The following is a 20,883-nucleotide window of genomic DNA, read 5'->3' on the forward strand; positions in this document are numbered from 1 at the left end:
TTGATCATGCTACCCCGAAGGTTCAATAAGGAAAGGCAAAGTCTTAGCCATCTTTCAAGACTGAATCACAATGGTCAAGCATCAAACAAATAAAAGGTTGAAATGTTTATGATCCAATAATGTGGTAGAGCACAAATCCAACAAATTCACATTCTTTTGCAAACAAAGAGGTATCCAACGTGGTGAAGTGTTTACCCTTGTTCTCAAGGATGATGAAAGAGAGTTGGAGTCTCAATCCCAAAAGTGCATTTTTCTTGGTTATGACTTTAATGGAAATGTTGGTTATCAACTATGAGACCCCAATACTAAGCAAATTATTCAAAGTTTGGGCATACCACACCCTACATATGCGATCAACTACCCAACAACTAGTTGGTGTTGCACTTCAAACCTTACCAACAATAATCAACACCTCAGCCACGTCAAAAGGGATCAATGATGGTTCAATGAGTCTAGTCCTACCACACCAATCCGAGAGACTCTCTCACCCAGTCGAAAGGTATTCACCCAATGTTTTCTTCATAGATGTCGGTAAACCTTCAAAATACAAAGAAGCTACAACAACAACCAAGTTAGCTATAATTGACAACTAGCTATGGAGTCAAAGATGAGTTCCATTTGATAAAACAACACATGGGACTTAGTCCACTGCCAAAGAATCAACGAGCAATTCTATGTAGATATATCTTCAAACTCAAGCAAACATCCAATTCACCTAGTCCTAAGTCGAAGGCCAAGTTAGTTGCAAAGGGTTTTAGACAAGAAAACAACGTCGATTTTGACAATATTGTTTCATTAGGTTGAAAATGAAAACCCTTCAATTCTTACTTGAGCTAGTAGCTACCGAGGACTTAAAGCTTCTTCAACTAACTACATGTCAAAATGGCCATCCTCCATGGTGATTTTGACGAGGAAATTTATATATATATAAAAATAGATAATTTCATGCAATTGGTTAGATTTTCTCAGACTGATGAGGACCACGCCCTATACTTAAAAGGCACATCCAATAGTTCAACAATCCATCTCATCATGTACGTGGATAATATGTTGCTTGTTGGCTGAAATGTTTGTGAACTTGTAGAATTCTGATGGCAACGGCAATTGTAACCATGAATTACCTAGGTCCGTGCAATGCATTTTCATGATGAAAATCACATGGCATAGAACCACTCGATACATGTACCTCTCTGAGGTTGATTACATAAAATCTTTTGGAGAGATTCAACATGTATTTGGCCAAATTTGCAATCACGCCGCTATTTTCTAGCATTAGGCTTTCTCGAAAAGATTGCCTAGTGTCAAATCTAGATGGGGATCATATGAAGTTCGTAACATACACATCAACCATTGGCTCTTTGGTGCACAAGATGGTCATAACCCGAGCTAACTTAGTGCATGTGATGGGCACAGAAACAAGGTTTATGGACAACCTTTGCTGACTACACTGGAATGCTCTAAAGCATATGTTCAAATATTTGATTGGCACACAAGACTCGAGCATCAAATTTAGCCTTACAAAACCTAAATTTGACACATCTTGATTAGTTAGTTGTACAAATCTCGACTATGCTGGATGACTAGAAAGACAAAAATCAACCTTTGGTTTTTTTTCCTCTCCCCAAACACAATCCTCTCATATTCATATTGTGCGTAATCCTCATTCATAAAGTTCTTGAACATCAAGAGACACATGTGAAAATGTTCCACTCTTAGTTTCATTGGCGATATCTTACCTCTTAGAAAGTTTGAAAATCTCTCTCCCACACTAGCAAGTCATGGTTTTATTGGTCAACAAGTCTCAAATTCCAAACTAGCCAATTTCTTTAGACACATCTAGGATACAACATGGAACACTTTGCCCCTCTTCACCCATACCCACCAAGTCCATAGTACTAGATATCTTTTCCCATGACCTCACTTGGGTTCATAAAAAATGAGAAAACACAAGTTAAATCAGATATTTCAACCTCGTAACAAAACTATAGCCATTATCATCTAAATGATACAAAACTCTTATGCATAAGTGCTTGTTTTTCTAATAATATAGAATTTGGTGGCATAGGTTTCAATCAATAATCAATTCATCATGTTCATACATTTGCCATTTACAATATTTTATTACAAATATTGTTCTAATTTCCTCATTGTATGACCTTAACTAAAAATTACATATTACAAAAATTACAAAAAGCACTAATATTTTCTCAGCCTATTTCAAAAACATTACCTTGTTTATGTACTACCACATAAAATTTCTTGTAATGAAAATTCAAAGGAGAGAAGCTTGAAGTGTTTTATAGGAGCTGACTAAAGTTCATGCCACATAAGGAGCACATGACAAGCAACCTAGCATAATATCTCACATGCAAAACATCTCTTACACTTCTTACATCCTTAACTAAATTACACTTCTGTGTTTTACTCATTGATAGGCTTCAATTCTGCTATACTACCACATACTAACTTAACTCGATAAAAACTTGTTAAGTCTACATTCATAGCATGATCCCCATTGAATCAGATTATTCATTTCCAAATAAAAACTCATTGAAGCCACGTTCATGGCATGCTCTCCATTGACTCAGATTATCCCTTATTTTCATCAAAACCACAAACATCATTTTGAACTTAAGAGGAGCCATTTAGCCTCAAGTCAATTTGATACACATAGATTCAACCTCGAAAATTACTATCCATTTGAATTCATGGTTTGCAACATCCAACAAGAAACCATGAAAATGCAAATCACCACATTAGGTTATGAAAGCACCCTAAAAAGAATGTCAACACGTGACCTTTGATAATAAATAGTTCCAAAAGGTGAAATACAAAGAACAAATCATAACTAGCTATCAAGAAAATGATTAAGAAACCACCCAGAATATGCATAGGAATCTTATATATTACAAGTAAAAACTCTGCTTTATACAGACATGAGCACACTCAATCTTTACAAGCCTATATCTGTGACATAAGTCTGAACATTCTGATTCAATAAACTCATCCAATTTCACAGATCTGCTGGTCATAAAAAACTGAAACCAGATTAATGACAGCAGTAATATATCTTTTACCGAAGACCATGAATATCTGTTCTTTCCAAGCTGAAAATAATTATGATAAATAGTTCTATGGACATATTTGCATAGGTATACTTCGAAATGAATTTTATTTCCTTCAAATAGGCAAGACACCCATATGAATCTCAACTAAGTTGATTATAATGTTGTAGTTACATAACATTTTACAGGGGCAAAGAATCCAGGTATACACAACTCAACCAAAACTATGCTTTTGCACTCTGATAACAGATTTCTGACGAGCATTGATCTCAAATAACAGATTTCCGACGAGCATTGATCTCAAATAAAATTGCTCCTGTCTCACTTGAATCAAAAAGTTGCACCTTACAAAGCTAGAAGGGTTCCCCTTTTATTCTCTCCCAATATCTGTTTTCAGTGGCTTTTTATAGGAACAAAAGCTGTAGTGTACATGGAATTCGTTCCATTAACGATTACGTGAATCTCAGCTCAACTTAACAATTTGAGGCACTTGCACTAATTCCACTCAAAATCATCAAATATGGCCTGAAGAAAATATATATAGAAGTTAGGGCTTCACCAAAATAAACTGCCAAGAAAACTGGGTTGCCTATTTGCAATCAAACCATCAGGTGATCAAGGGCGTTGTATATGTAAATCCATTTGTAAAGTGTTTTACACTAACGGATAGGCGTAAGTATCCTCTGTTGTTCCGCTGTTACCTGTTCCAATCAAACTACTAAGATAAGGTACATATATACAATCCAGAGCTTTGGCCAACAATGAATAACTCAAAGGTTGTGACACTACTAGAAGGATATAAAGTTAGACTTATTTTGTTTTTTATAAAGGATCCTAAATAAAATATAAAGAAAGTGCTTACAATCTTATCATTGTAAGGAACAAGCTCGAATGGATCCTCCTCAAATATGGCCCCATTCTCCTTCATTAATCTTGCAAGATCCTGCATTATAGAAGTTGTAGATATAAGTACGTTCTACCCGCTATTTCATCAATTATATGATAAAGAATTTCAACTGATCATTTTTGTTGTTCGCATTAACAAGGATCAATAACAAATGGATTTTAGTGATCTTTGAATAATTCATGACATTATCAAGTTACTAGACGGTAGATATCTTCCAAGGAACTTTAAGAAATCAATAAAACCAATATTGAAATATTTCAGCGATTGTAACTTCTCATGATGGAAGAAATAATTATTCGTTTTAATTATGCGACTCATGATTTTATCAGAATACAAAAAAAATTATATCTTTCATATTCCTAGTTTTTTATTTGTTGACGGTTGTTTTATATGCTTACTCAACTGATAGCTCCAAGATGTTTGACGAGGGATCCAGGCTTTGTTCTTTAAATTAGAACTATCTTATAAATTTTTAGAATACAAGAGGAGAATTTTACAACATCACATTTATTGAATATATCACCTTCTTAGAAATGGAATCAAACTGCAAAAGATGCTCAAGAAGTGCATCTAACACATTCCGGTTCTTTGCAATCATTTCTGCTGCTCTATCAGTTGCAGCCTCATAAAGCTGCAAGAAGATGTTTACAACTTCATGTCAGCCATTGAATCCTCCATAAATGTAATCAATGATGAAAGTTATTGGCATACCTCACGCGCTTTAGCTTCTAATTCAAGTTCCAAATCATCACCCATACTCAACGTAACATCCTGTGTTTAAGGAAGGCATCAGTTGTTCCTCTGCTGAGGGTTTGTCAAAAGCAAGGTACTGAAGACAAAGAAACAAAATTCTGAAGGAAGACTATGTAGAAACCAAAAGTCTAAGTTACCACAATGCAAGCCTGGTAACTGTAAAACCTAAACGCTGTCACCCATATACAATTGAAGTTGCCAAACCAAAAACTCATGATCTTATTACCAAAAATGTATAAAGCATCATAAACCATACACTATTTCAAGATGGCCATTACAAATTACTTTGCACTGTAAAGTTGTAACTTGTCAACAAATAGGTTTACCTTAGATGGTGAAGCATATATTGTGGGGCTGTTATCAGGTCCCCATCCATACTCCAAGACCATTGAAGACGCAATCTACAGGATGAATTTTAGGGTTTGAAGTATCAATGTTTAAATGTCTTAAGAAACGTGCGTAACTAAAGTTCTAGTCTGTGAGCCTTACAGAGCAAGTCTTACCTTCTTTGCCTCTTGGATTTCATATTTTGACAAATCGTTCTGCTCACCAAAAGGTAATAGTAGTTGTGCAGCAATAGATGAACCAAAACAAAGAACTAATTTCTTTTCATAGTATGACCTTGTAAGTGTTTTCGTTTCCTCATAGCCACCTTCTCTCCTCTTTGAAAACCTCGTAAAGCCAATGCCCTACAATTCACCCACCAACAGGCATTAAAAATATGGAACCTTGAAAGTAAAAATCATAGACCCCTTCTCATTGAGTTGCTAGAAAAAGCCCTCCATTGAGAGTACGCTTACTGTGTTCTGGTAAGAGAGCTTTTGAGGCATATTATAGAAACTAATAATACCTCCCATGAACTTTTGTCAAGCCAAACATTCTCAACAATGTCAAAATTTGGAAGCAGGGCACAGATCAAGCCACGTCCAGCAGCCCAGACAGCGTGCGGAAATTTAAATTCCCTTGTCCACTGTCAACACGCATCAATACTAGTATTAATTTGATGCAGCCCTTTCTAGCAAGCCATTTTTATTGATTTACAAGTTTCAATGTGCAGTATGTGTTTCTAATTGAAATATGATTTCAAACTTGTTATTCCATGAACTGCAGAATTTAGAAAAGAAATGTTGTCCCATATTAAAAACGAAATGTCTCTCTGAAAATGTTGTCCCATATTAGAAAAGAAAAGAATTTAAAAGTGTTCATTGATGACAATTTAATGTTCAGAGACTGAATGGAAACGTTGGACCCAACCACCATCTCTTACAAAACACAAGTGATCCACATCAAGTGACAGGAAAGACAGAAGTCTAAAGCGATATATTCATGTGTATGTCTGCTTCTACTTGTTTAGAAAGCTTCATAGAGACAAATGTATATGTATATGTATATGTATATGTATATGTATACGTATACGTATACGTATACGTATATGTATATGTATATGTATATTTATACGTACACGTATACGTATATGTATATAGACAGTTTCTATGGGGCGTAGAGAAAGTCTTTTAGGAACCAGGAGCCATGAGAAATTAGAATTACATGCACGGTATATATATATATATATTATATATATATATATTATATATATATATATATATATATTCTTTTAGCTAAAGTTTGCAAATGAAATCTGTATTTTGATTCTATGTTAATAAACAAAGTTTTTATCTATGATGAGATAGAATCCAGTTTCAAAATATTATTCTCCCCTTTCGGTCTGACTTTGAACAAATGATGAACATAATTATATTTTCCATGATTAGCACAAACACAACACATCAGTAACTTCAGAACTATTTTCTATGGATTGTCTACACTTGAAAGTGAACATGTGTAATTCTCACGTAATATACTTAAGGACATGCGGTAATTTAAGGACATTTCTATGAAAGTTTATGCATGTAATACAAGTTACAGCAAACGCAATACGTTAATTAAATAATCACTGACAAGCATTGTACATGTAAATTTAAAAATTGCACATGTACTGTGCATTATTTATTTGAATTCAGCAGCATACATCCTGTGTATTATTCTAATTCAACTACTCACAATGTAGCCAGGGTTGCGATACTCGATGCCAGGTTGACTCTCATTGAACACATCAATGCATGCTACAGCTGCTTCAACATCCTCTTTTGTAACCTTCAAATCCAACCAATCCCTCAAACCAGATTTCCAGCTCTTCATCCACTTGGAATTCGCAATCCATCCAGGTGTAATTTTGTTAAATTTCTACATGGAAGATTCTCAAGTCAGTAGTGATCCCATGTGGTCACGAATACCATACTTTAAACATACTAAGATTTTTTGTGATTTGAAAACAATGATGACAAAAGTTGTTCAATTTGGACATAAAAAACAGAAACCATAAAAATTCAAATAAAACTCATGCATTTGAATGCTTATACATTGTACCTCAAGAAACATCTAACATACAAAGATGAAGAACTTCAATCTTAAAAACAGTTGAAGATTTCTGTCAGTTTACTTATATTTATGATTGGAAAAGATAAAAGTAATCAAAGGGTAAATCAGAACTGGCATTCATAGCAATCTCTATGATTGTCAACCTCAAACAATGGAAAAACTATCATAATTTGCATTTGTGTGAGACACATTACCACAAGCCATTTAAAGATGGTGAATAGTTCCTCATCATCGGTATATTTCCATGACGCAAAGCTTGATTCCAAACCTCTTGGAACTGCCTTTAATTGTTGAGGTGTCATCCCATCTGTTTTCCTTGCCATCTGCTTCCAGAAACACCAAAAACACCACTTGTCTTTACGTTATCTAAATGCAAAATGATAGAGAACCTATCTATGAAGAGTCTTTTTTTGTACAGTGCACCAGTTTAGATTTTAACACAAAGCAATACATACCTCCTTCCAGTCTACAAGCTCTATTAAATCATCATCCATTGTTGCTTCTGCAGATTTCCGCAATATAAATTCACGCTCAGTTTTACTTGGCATTGGCAGCGCGATAGTTCGGTCCATCCTTCCTGGCCTCCTCAGAGCCTCATCTATACTATCCGGTCGACTACAAGTGGCAAGGAGTACAACTCCTTCCTGTGTTTCAAAACTTCATAAAAACAAACACAAACTTAATTACAATTTGTCATGAGATGCGGTCTATTCTAACTGCAGGAGAGCCTTAACCTACCCATCAAGCTCAACAAGGAGCTGATTAATCAATGATTCATGGTCTTGTTTTCTGGTGTCCCCAGAGTCACCACGTACACCAGCAAAATAGTCAAAGTCATCCAAAAATATGATTAGAGGGGCCTGCACAGAAAAGGCATAAACTGAGTGCTGACTGAAACATAAATTGAAAAACTAAGTAGAGTGTTTCAAGAATCTCTTCTAGAAACCATTGTCACGATACATTATTCTAATCCGGTTGATGTGGATCATGAAATTATTTTCCATTTTAATCTATTCTACCTATTCATGAGCTCATTTGAAGTAACGCAATATCTATTAGGGTCATACACAGACTTTCAAACTAAGAGAATCATTTTTTACAAAGTGAAAAATAAAGAAGTAAACTCCAATAATTGCAGGAGATAGACCATTGACTCAATTAATGGTTTCTTTGTCTATGCACACTCTTTCTGCTACAATGTCAGTACTGTATATATATTTTCTGCAGAAGAGATAAGACCACTGGCTAAAACGAAGTTTTAGGAAACACTCAAATTCAATACGCTTTCATTTTACTTCCCATTGCTGAAAATTTGGAAAATCTCAAGATAGTATATGGCTCTATCCTACATTCAGTAATGAATCCCAAATCTGCTTGTGAAATGGTAAGTAAGGTAGACATCAGAGTTACAACTTATGAACCCCTGACAGCTTGTGCTTGAACTACTTATTCTATTTTGTAAAATGCAAATGCTACTTGGCAAATACTGTTACTTTCATGATTTGCCCAAATAAAACTCGGATGAAACTGAATTATTACAAACCAATTCTCTCGCTGTTTTGAATAGTTCGCGGACATTTGATGCTCCTTGACCAACCCATGCTCCACCCTCAAGTTCCATGCCATCCAATTCCACAACGGGAACTCTTGCTTCAGCAGCTATAGCCATTGCAAGTGACGTCTTCCCTGTCCCAGGTTCACCAACTATGAGGACACCCTGTTAATATTTATAACATTTTGAATTTTCACACATAGTGAATCATAATTTGTACAGAAACCAAAAATTTTAATATGCCCTCGTAATGAGTGTTTACCCGAGGTGGTCGTGCACCCATGTCCTTGAATATTGAGGGATCGCGTAGAAAAGTAATTATTTCATTTATTTCATCCTTCACCATGTCAAGCCCAGCAAAATCTTGTAGTCTCAGCTCTGGCTTTTTTATTCTCTGTACATAAAACAAACATAAGCTTGAATATAAAGTAAGCATGAAACTGAAACTACCTGACCCCTTACTTAATCCCTAACACGTGATCATCCTTCTAAACCTTACACAAGAAATGACTCCCTGCATATCAGATGACTCTGCAATATGGTCCAACAAAAGCCATCATTTTGGGGCTAAACCCCCAACACTAGAGGTTTCTCACATTCCAAAATTTTCTTTATCTTCAATTCAATATACATGAACCCTCGAATGAAAATAGGGTTTTGCCACCTTCTCATGCATACATGTATGTTTCTAACTATTTGCGCAAATTTAACCCAAATAAGAACTTTGTGGTTACACTGTAAATGTATTTGTGTGCTTGGAATGTGGTTTGGTGCCTTCACATTCATATTGCAAATAATCATTTATCACTACTCTACTTTGCGATTCAGCCCATTTTGGAAGTCAATGACCACCCATATAGATCCTTATACAATAGCTTTAACTGACTATAGTAGGAATTCAGAATCTACATTTAATACTAGAGTTTCCCTCTTAAGCAGTTGCACGTACCTTCCTACCAAATATTTTTAATTTTCTTTCAAATCAATAGACCTGCCAGACATAGGTACAAGTTTTTCATACCTTCATTCTGTCGAATGCTTTCCGCACAGGATCCTCTATAGCTTTGGGATTGTCTGCTTTCAACTTCTTCATTATCTCCTTCTGAAAATAAAAAAGTTTCCTCTCACTCTTCTCTCTAGTGATAAACAAAGTATGATTTATAGGACTTTTTGTCTCAATGATTGCCCACATGGTAAGGAGCAAAACATCAATTCCCCAAGATATAATTTGGGCTGAGATAGGAACAGCCCCAATAGTACCCGGGAACTAATCTAATCAGTGACCCGTAGCCAGCATCTTTGTGAGCTCCCAAAGCAAAGGTACACAATATTGGCACTATCATCAAAATAGATTGAAGAACATGCACATAATCATTGTTTGTATGCTGAAATCCAAGAATGGTCCTGATCACATGGCATAGACATAAATGCACTACCCCCATACCAATATAGCTTGGACTGTCTACACTTGATGTTACAGGCATAACCTTAGAGACCAATTCTAAAGGTTAATCTCAAACGATTAAAGGGTAGGTAAAGCTAGAAAAGCAATTATCCTACAACTTGAGACAACACATAAGGATTTGAGACACTAGTCAAGACATAGTGCTCTGTAAACACCTTTGGCACAGGATCTTATCCACAAAACTGAAAAAGGATTCATACTACACCATGGATTAAATGGATATCCATTTGTTTCAAGGATTGAGGTGGACCTTGGACTGATCTGCACCTCATTGCGCCAGTTGAGATAGAGATTGGTAGTACAGTTTACTACGAAATCCAAGGCCTCTTTAGGGAGTGATTTGGAGCACAACCCCGAGTCATGGACTTCTATGATCAAAGAGGTTTGGTGCTGTTTTATAACAGATCTGTATATTTAGAGAGTCTCGACCATGCAGTAGCAGGCTGAGCCTGTAAAAGGCGGATTTCAGGCTTCTTCAGAAGTTTCTGCCAAGAGAATTCAGAGAAAGGACAACCAGAAAAACAAAAAAGAAATCTGCTTGACTGAGAAGTTCATTTGGCTCACTCTATACAACCAAGGATACGCAGATTATCACATAGAACATGTTGCATCCTTAGGAGAATGCGTAGTATCATTGCCGAAAATTGAGCATGATCCCCTAGGCAGTTCAATAACCTCTGCATTGAGACCATGCCAATTGTTTAGAATTAGAATTTTTATGGAGAGCGAGGAAACATATGAGGAAAGACCATGCCAATTGTTGTTAATGATGGTTCCATCCTTGTTGGGAGTCTTGAAAGATAATACAACCTTGTGACTAGGCTGCAATCACAGTACAATGATATAGGAACCATGGGACAAAAAATTGGGAGGTGACAATGTACACAACAAAAAAGACATATCTGAGGTAGAACGTGTGGGAACTCTCATGAGATGATGTCATATGGGATCCCCTAGGCAGTTCAATAACCTCTGCATTGAACTGCCTAGAATCTGCAACGCTTTAAATGCATTCTCTCTCTTCCACTTTTTCCAAGATATTCCCTCTTATTCCTAGTTTATCATACCTGTTTGGTAGTACAAGAGTCACCTAACTACCGAACAACCATTTCACCCACTTTCCCCAGTTTTGTATAAATAGGCTATACCAGCCTCTTTTGTAAAGACTTTTATTTTTGCTGCTACTTACAAACAAGCACTACTCTTTAGCTGTGTCTCTACTCTTTGCAACCATTTTTTCTACTGCTGTCTAACAGCCTTCTCACAGCTTGGCTGTGTCAATTTTGTTCTAACAACTGTTCCGCTGCCGCTATTACCAGCTTTTCTCACAAAGATGTCATTGTCAGACTAGGGACTGTGTGTCCAAAGTGGTGTAGCACCAATAGAAAGGCACACACTCAATGCCAAAGGCCACAAAACTGTAAAGAGAAGAACTAACAAAGAAGCCTTTCAACTGGCAGATACAATTAAGAATATCGTGTTCACATTAAAATAAATAGAAATAGAAGATCAATTCTGGGAGATTGGGGTGTTGTTCACTAGCATATAAATGCACTAACACATGATTTGAAAACTGTCCCCAAACATATTGATATACAGAGCCACCTCTAGAACACGCCCAAGAGTCAATGTAATATCTGCACACTGACCAGAGGCTAGAAAAGGCGACTTCTCTGACATTCGAAACCCTAAGAAAATAAGATGGATCCAGGTGAATGGTCAAAGACTGGAAAGTGCCATGCATTTTACCAGAAAAAAGGTGTTGATTTCATGGACCCTGCTCAAGATGATAAAATCTGAGTAAAGTGAGACTCATAGACCTGACACTCTACATTATTTAGTCAGCTCCAGGAATCCACCATCAGTCACACATGCAAATATCCGTCCAAAACAGATGGCATTAGACAGACATGGACTAAATCAGAGCATCCTCAATACGTAAGAAACCAGAGTAGTTCACTCCAAACAAGTTCTTACTCGCCAAATGGCTGGCTCCAAGAAACATCCTAAGACAGCAAGCATAAACTTAAAGGACAGCTGAAATTTTGATGAAGACATTTCAAATCCTAACAGACATTAATTCCTAAACCCCCCCCCCCAAAAAAAAAGGATTCAGAGTTAAACCAAGGTAAGGGTTATGTGAAAGAACTGAGAAGTATTAACCATGATTTCTCTAATTTCCTCTCTTTCAAGTTTATAAACCTCGCTCTCCATAAAGAAACCTAAGATCAAATCTATGGCCAATTGAATCTGATGATATGCGGCACTAGCAAAGTAAAAAGAAAAATGGTTTCTAACTAACAAAAAACAATAAGCCTTGAAAACCAACTTGCCATGTCAAAGAAAAACTAAAATTTAAGCCAGTAATTTTCACTTTGTACTTGTTTTCTTGCATTGATCCTAGCCATGCATTTAGGATTTTTATAAAGCAAGCCCTATAACTCAATAGTAGGATAATAAAACAACTTACCCCTTTTTTCTGCTTCCATTCCACTTCATTCATCTCTTCCCCTGTGCCAAGAAACTGGTCCAACACTTTGACCACAAATCTTGTAAAGTATGTAAACGGCATCCATAGAACATAACACTTTACAGGTAGTGCTATCCACCACGCAGCTGAGCTCTCACCTTGCCCATAACGATCTTCCATTATCTTCTGGATTTGTTTCTTCAACTCCATTAGTAAAGGGGCTTCACTTCTTGGAGGCGCATTATCTGGTAGTTGCAGTCCTACCCAGATTCGGAACTAAAACAAAACAAATGACAATCTTCCATCAACCGTGAACATCTTTCCCTATTCATAGATAATGAAGATGTGCTTATCATTTGAATGCATACCAGCTTTGGAAATCTTTCTAGTATCGGAAAGAATAACCGTCCCAGAATTTCTTCGAATGTTTCCGTCACAAACTTGAAATATCGTAAAATGATTGCCTTGGCAGGAATAAACTTAAGTAAATCAATAGTGGCACTAAAAAATAGTTTAAAGGGCAAGAAGGAGACACGTATAGGGTTCAACTGACTAAAGGGTATCCTCATAAATTCTACAGAAACAGGAATTCCAGATCCTAGTAGTTTAAGATGCAATGCGTCTGCGCCCCCATAGTTCAAATAGATATCATCATAAACCTGAATACGTGGAAGACACACAACTATGTCAGTACAGTACATATTTCTCAAAGTTATGTTGGTTCTACTTCTTTTCCTAAAAAACTTACATTATGATTTCTTCCTTTTCAGGAAGCAAGGGTAGAGCTTCAAGACAAAATCATGAATACAATGCATTCTTTTTGTTTTTCTGGCTCTCAGATACACAGTACATCGATTATAATAATTAAACTCGGTATCCTAACTCTTCCATATAGGGGAGGGAATCCAACTAGGTCAGGTCACAAATACTTCAAAACATAGTCAACAAACCAAAAATTCAGACTGCTTTAACTAATCAGATAGGTAATGACCCTCATACAAATAAATGGAAACTCCAAAACTTTTAGCATCAACATTTGACAATTTCTTGTTATCCTCCTGAGTAAGCTAGAAGATTCTCCACATCCTCAGATTATTGATTGGACCTTTGATACAATGACATCATAAGATGTTTAAGATAGAGGTTAATGAATTCATATATGTGCATATTATAGGTTCATAGAATATTTAAATTCTGAATATGTAATCAAGACTTCAGATTTTCACAAGAAAAAGATTAATGTTGTCTTTATACATGCTAAATAGACTGCATAGTATACATAGGTTGATAAAATACTTAAATCTCTGACTGAATACATGATCAAATCTTCAGATTTAACCCAGAAACGTTTGTGTTGTCTTACATAGATATCGAAGACATATGTAACGGAGACAAAGTAAAACACACAACCTGAAGATCAGCAAAGAAAATCCGATCATCCCCTTTGACTTTGAAATTCATTGCACCTCTATCCTGTCTAATTTTCACACTTTCTAAAAGCTCCTTGTCCACAGCATATTTGAGACCTTGAGGAGACATTTCCCATCGTTTCTCTCGCTCATTGTAGCACGCATCAGCTAACACTCTATCTCTGTATTTAAGGATGCGCTCCTGCAGATGAACTCCAAATGTTCATCACAAAATTACTGAACTTAAACTTGGTAAAAGAAAAATACAAGAAAAGTTCAGTTAATATTTCTTCATACTCATATCATCTAATACAAATAAAGAAACACTTTAAAATGTATGTAGCATATATTTGTATAAGTACAATAATCAGGACTACTAGTGAGTGGGTGAGATGAAAGAGCTAGATTATTAAGTAATGAATTATGACTATCACAAATTTAAAAGCATGTCGTGAAAGAGGTAAATTATTGCGTAAAGAGTTTTTAAAACTTTAAAAAAACAATTAAATTTGAATATATATATATAATATATATCAAGATTTCAAGTGGGTGAAGAAGACATCCATATGCACGAGTGCAATGAGGTACTATTACAAGTTCAACAGTTGAGGAAAGTTCTATTGACCTTGTTACAGGCATAACCATAATTTATCCCGGTGTAGTTTGTATTGTAGTACTCTACACACAAGGATAAGAGTGTGAAGGTTAATTGAGAGTGTAAAGAAGGGAGGATTAGTTTTAATCCTAGGGATTGAGACAAACCTTACGGCCATGTGAACTAGCACGGGGGGCTTAGGTCTGGCTATAAATATGAGGCCTATCTATCCTCATTAGACACATTATACAACTACATCGAGACTATGATGTTGTGGTGAACAGAATCTTGTGGCAAGCGCTCACCAATACGAGGTATGACTCGAAGCCATAGTGGTGGTATAGGACGCTGTAAAGGCTTGGGTCTGTATCAATCCCTTCGTTAGGGGATTGTCCAGTGGATCAGCACCCTTCTTTCTCTCTGTCTCTTAATTATCTTATCTATTTCCTTATTTATATGTTTACATTAGAATTAATCTCTAACAAATCTGAACTTTAAAAGCCTACCTTAATATTATCTAGTCCAACTCTTCTAATGCTAGTTCATAAAGCTAGGTTACATTTCAAAGTTTGCCCCATAAAACAAGTCTTTCATACTCTTCACTCCTTGATTCACAAGCCAGGGTAGAAAATTTGAAAAACCAAGAATAGAAACCTAAATAAAAAACAAGAAAATTTAAAAACCTGTTTCTCCGCAGCATACTGACGTCCAACCTCAGGGTTTTTTCTCAAAAACTGTTTCAATGCTTCTTTTTTTTCTACTTCCATCCTCTGAAGGCTAGGAGCTACTACAAGATTTCCTTGTTCAGCTTCATTATCTAGGTTAGTAGTCTCAGCTTTGATATCCTCCTCGATCATCTTATCCATAGTCTCAAGCAACTTCTTCGATGATTCATCCTGTTGTCTCAATGTATCCAAAAGTATCTTTGTCTGCTCATCTATAGATGGCTCACGGTCATTGATCTTAACCGCTTTTGGTAAGAACCTGTGTGTTAACATGTCGTTGAGTGCCTTCGTCAAGTCATCTGTAAACTTTTCTTGAACCTCTGTGTCCTCTACCTCTATCTTCTCTACTTCTGTCAGTGAACTGCAAATTTTGGTGGTGTTAGCTATGGAGACTTAAAGGAAAAACAGATTTTCAAATTATTTTACCACTTGAACGAAGCCGCATGAAATTTATCCAAAATACTAGCTGGAAATATACATGACTCACATGGAATAACATACATTGCAGCAGCATCACATGTGGAAGATCAGAAAACCACTCATCAGACTTTTGCTAGCATCTTCCATAGTAATTATACTTCGAGTTTTAATGAATTACAATATCTAAGGAGTCAGTCAAGTTCTTCTAGAAAATCGATATAAGAAACCACGCCCATGCAGAAACAATTGAGTAATAAATACATGGACCGAAATATCAATATGAACATTAAGAAACCCTCCATTATTATTGATGTTAGTAAGCTTGTTTGGTAACATATGTGATGAATAATTTGCTTATCTAGGTTTGTAATAATTTTTGTTTAGAAAAGAGTAGAAAACTATGCATTTCATTTTCCGATTGGTTCAATCTCAGTTGCCTGAGCAGGGACACAAACCTTGAACTCTTAAATTCTAGTAGCTTTGCAACAGTCTCATCAACTCGCTTCTCAAGGTCAGGAAGCTTCTTAACTGCAGCCCGAAAGCTTCCTATCTCTGTCTGATACATGTCTTCTTTCAAATCTAACAGTTTTTCCCATATCAGTGCGATTTCCATATCTAATATCCCAATATCCTTTTCATATTCTTCTTTGTTACCATTAGAAATCTCGAATTGTTGTTGCAGTGTGAGATGTCTTCTTATAACATCAGCTAACTTGCTAATTAATTTTATTTCTTCCATTTTAAGCTGAGAACGAGCTTTTTCCATATCTCTGAGGGCCCTCATCTGAAGTCTCATATCTTCTACCCTAAGATAATTGATGATTTCGCTTGTCCTCTTCACTAATTTTTCTTTGTTGTCCACTAACTCTTTTTTTGACTTCTGTAAGGATGCAAACATTGCATCCAAAACCTGCCTTAGATTAATTTCATATGAAGAAAGATAAGAACTTGGCCCAACTTTCAGCCCAGCTCTTTCGTTATACTGCTGAAATGTCTTATCCAATATCGTTAAAACCCTCTGTTCATGTGTGGGAAAGGATTTTTCTATGTTATTTTCTCCAGCCTTATGAGGTTTGAGCCATCGGTTTTTTGCTTCTGCTGATAATACTTTTTCTTTCCTTAATTTCTGATAAATCTCCTGAAGTATAGATTGCATATAACCACTATACTCAGCTTTATTGAGTTCTCCTTCTTCTTCTCTAACTTTCTCAAAATGGGTTCCATAGACGCTATCTTGTGACGATTGTGAAGAAATGCCCATGTCTGGAGGAGAAATAGCTGCATATGCGGCACATGTACGTTGAAGAAAGAAAGGAGAAACTGCACCGATGAAGAACACTATGGAAAGCAATGTTCGAGAAACCACATTTGCGACTGAGCTTAGATGAAGCAAAGAAGGTCTCTTCAATGGCAAAAAATATGAAGATGCAATGCATATACGAAGTGGTAAATCTCTGAGAAACATGAAGATTTTTAATATTGGCTTCACAAAAATCTCCATCTTCACAGCCTGACAAACTTTCACAACCAAGCTTTCCGTATCCGAGCTCCATTGTTCCACGCTATAACTTTCTGAGAATTGAGAACAACATGAGATACTATGTTTCCTCCATTGCCGGGGAGGTTTCCAAACAGAGAAGCTTTGTTGTCTCCGAACATGGCAGAAAAGAGGATGTTTGGTTCTCTTGGAGACAGAGATTCGTCTTCTTTTGTTGAGAAGGGAGACATTACCGAGGGATAGAGTGCCGTATTGCAGAGTGGAAGATGGAGAAGTGGGAAGAAGGGAGGGAGGAGAAACCAGAGTCTCCATATCCACCCAGAAGAAAGAAGAAGAAGAAGAAGAAGAAGAAGAAAGAAGGGAAAGAAGGGAAAGATGGGATGGGATGGGATGGGTGGGGTTCAAGAAAGAGTTGGGTTTTAATGTATATGTATGTATGTATGTATGTATGTATGTATGTATGGGGTTCAAGAAAGAGTTGGGTTGTAATGTATATGTATGTATGTATGTATGTATGTATGTATGTATGTATGTATGGGGTTCAAGAAAGAGTTGGGTTTTAATGCTCGTGACTAACTGCTACCAAATATTAAAGAGGGCAAGTGAGGGAATCGCGGAGAGGGACGGTGCAGGTCGCACCGTTGTTGGCGCGTTCGATCTCCACCGTCCAAGATGGATAAAAAGCTGACAACGTCTGTCACAAGGAGCCCGACTCTGTGAAAAGGAGCCCGACTCTGTGAAAGGGAGCCCGACTCTGTCAAAAGGAGCCCCGCTGTCAAACAACCTCTACAAGAGGGAGCCCGACTCTGTCAGGAGGAGCCCCGCTGTCAGACCACATCAGTAAGAAGGAGCCCGACTCTGACAAAAGGAGCCCGACTCTGTAGCAACAAACATCAAAAACTCCACAAAATTGTAAGTGTACAACAAATATTTGCCATGAAACTGATCATAAAATTTCTCAACAAAACCTAAAGATTCAAATAACAAGTCTTACATAAAATATTAAAATGTCAAATGTTGACAACCCTAAAATGAAATATGAATATACACGTTACATATTAAGATTATGGCTCATGTCGGGATGATTGCAAGATGCAACCACAATTTTTACAGCATGTAACATTTGAGTCCCTTGAAGTCAAGGTCAAGCCATCACAACGCAAACACCGAACCTTCTCATGGTCAACCAATGGCAATCTCCTCCTAGCCCGACTAGCACCTCTTTGTAGTTTTCCGGAGTGGGATTTGGAAGTGTTTGGGGAGCTGCCAATAAGTTCTTGCGAGATGTCTATTGTTGCACTTCTTTTGGCACCGATTTGTTGGTTGCGACTTATTGATCTACCATCTTCTTTATTGGTTGATTTTGGTGCACCAACGCGATACACCTTCTCAGCCACATCTTCCAATGTTTGTATACCTTCGACAATAGTTGCACGGTCGAAGGTTCCTAACCCTTGCTCGAGACATTGAAGTGCTTTCATGACCGTTTGTATTTTGGACTTGAATGATTCAATCTCGGATATTGTGGGGTTTGTCTCCTCTACTTGCTCTACCTCTGCCTCCACTTCTATTTCTGTATTATGGTCCATTCGCATTTGGGTCGCGTGATCTATAAAAGGCAATGAGCCACATAAATGTGGCATATGCCTCTCAATAATCATTCGGATACCTAGTAAATGCTTACATTTACTCACAATGTCTTGGCAATCACAATATGAGCATTGGAGTGAGACATTATACCATAGAGTGGGAGTCGTCATGCTCAAGATTCTAAACCAATATCGGGCCTCGTCGACAATTTCAATTGTGGAAGTATTGTCGACATACCTTTCCAATATTCTCTCCGCTTCTTTAAGTCGGGACCTTTGATCCCTACAATTCGCACGGGGTGCAAACCGACCACTCTCACATATTTCTTGTCGTTGCTTGTACCACTCTATTACCGTTCCTCCTATGCAAGTGCCAGTTTCACTATCCCCGATTAAGACATGCAGAAGGTCGGTAATTGATCGGTTTATTCTTCCCCTCAAGGTAGTATACTTGATAAACTGCCAATGTCTTTCCACAATATTGGTAGTGTCAACGTGTCCATAGTTGAACATTCTACCAAACTTGGGCCAGAGTTTCCTCCACACACATGTCAAGCCACACCATCCTCCTTCTATATATTGCCAAACACCGGGCTTGTCCACATATTCTAACTTTAACTCCTCACACATTGCATTGAATGATGATTCAGTAATGCATTGCATCAGTTGGCACATTCGTTGATAAAGATGGATTCTCTCATTTGCACTTACTTTTGGCAACAAGTTGTCCACCCATGACTTTTTGGCGTGAAACTGACACAACAAAAGTCGACAATGTGTTTGGGACCGTTGCCCATTTACAACAATCCAAGATTGACGGTCTGTTGCAACCACATTAGTTATGGCATTATATGATGTCCAACATTTATCGATCACTATCGCATTTGGCCTCACCATGGGCATCCTTGCGAATATGACTCTCAAACAAGTTTCTAATGCCACTTGCTCATGGTTTGACCCCTTATCAGAACTACAAAGCATGTACCATAATGGGATCCCAATTCCCATGGCGTTGGGGGCAACTGCTGCATATAATGGTAGCCCGAATTGGTTTGTTTTAAATGTCGAGTCGATTGCCCAAGAGTTGTTTAGGGTCAACCGCTCACACATTTCCAACATCCATTGATCTTGAAGTATCAAGATAAATGGTTGTATGGGGGGAGATCCTGGTTCACCAGTCAAGTAGGGTTGAACATGAGCCACTTCCCCAAGATCTCGGAGTGCATAGGCATCTTGCATCATCAAAGCCCAATCAACCTTAGTCATGACACTCCCGATTTTTAACCTATTTGCCATGTTATGGACCTCCTTTGGTATCATAAAGAACCGATAGGTAACAAGCTCTAATGGACTAGCCTTGGACTTATGATATGCTTCCTTACGCATGCTCATTCGTGCCACATGCCTTGCACACCCAACATCAAATAGGTCATCTTTGCAACAACTTATGACATTGGGGTGTACTGGCAAATGGTACACATCCGACCTACTACATGGTACATGACCACTGTGAGGTCCATATATTGAAATGGTAAGTGTCTCAATGTCAACATCATTATTGATTCTAACATCCACATGGAATGTGCACCCACATCGGGGTGTGCACCTGTGTCGTCGAGTGGAATTAGACGCAAGTCGAGATGTCCCAGCACGATGGCAACTATACCTAGTCACACGCATACCCTTCTTGACTCCTTTCCTTAAACGTGTGTGGTACTTGGTTTGCAAATCCGTGAGCGCATCGTCTAATTGGTGGGTTTCTACCTTGATCACTTCTATGGGTAGGGTCTTGTTATATTTGGCCATGCTTGATCCCAAACCTTCTATCGAGTCGACCTTCGATACCGTTTGGCAACCACAACTTGTAATGAGTGCTTTCACGTACTCCGGTGGGATGCCATAATCACGTACATCAGTCGCATAAACTAGCTTTAACTCTTTAAGAGTCTTTGAAAACGTGTGATGGGATGTGTCACCATGTGACGCTAATACTACT

General features: G+C 37.3%; 1 protein-coding gene across 1 annotated transcript; it reads right to left on the reverse strand.

Annotated features, from left to right (window-relative positions):
• Positions 1-3,191: 3,191 nt before the first annotated feature.
• On the reverse strand, positions 3,192-17,655 carry EMB2458 (FtsH extracellular protease family). Its single transcript, XM_087329036.1, has 19 exons — positions 16,256-17,655; positions 15,339-15,741; positions 14,062-14,262; positions 13,020-13,310; positions 12,652-12,927; positions 9,738-9,818; positions 8,979-9,110; positions 8,708-8,881; positions 7,903-8,024; positions 7,620-7,821; positions 7,359-7,487; positions 6,787-6,969; positions 5,576-5,695; positions 5,229-5,414; positions 5,052-5,126; positions 4,684-4,743; positions 4,496-4,603; positions 3,928-4,008; positions 3,192-3,766 (listed from the first exon to the last, which is right to left on the reverse strand). The coding sequence occupies exons 1-19, from the start codon at positions 17,608-17,610 to the stop codon at positions 3,725-3,727; spliced, it is 4,221 nt and encodes a 1,406-aa protein (XP_087185162.1). The 5' UTR covers positions 17,611-17,655; the 3' UTR covers positions 3,192-3,724.
• Positions 17,656-20,883: the final 3,228 nt, after the last annotated feature.

The sequence above is a fragment of the Azolla caroliniana genome, unplaced genomic scaffold, assembly GCF_043228905.1.
Source record: "Azolla caroliniana isolate FFs.n. ecotype wild unplaced genomic scaffold, voAzoCaro1.0.p SCAF_13, whole genome shotgun sequence".
Lineage (NCBI taxonomy): Eukaryota > Viridiplantae > Streptophyta > Polypodiopsida > Salviniales > Salviniaceae > Azolla > Azolla caroliniana.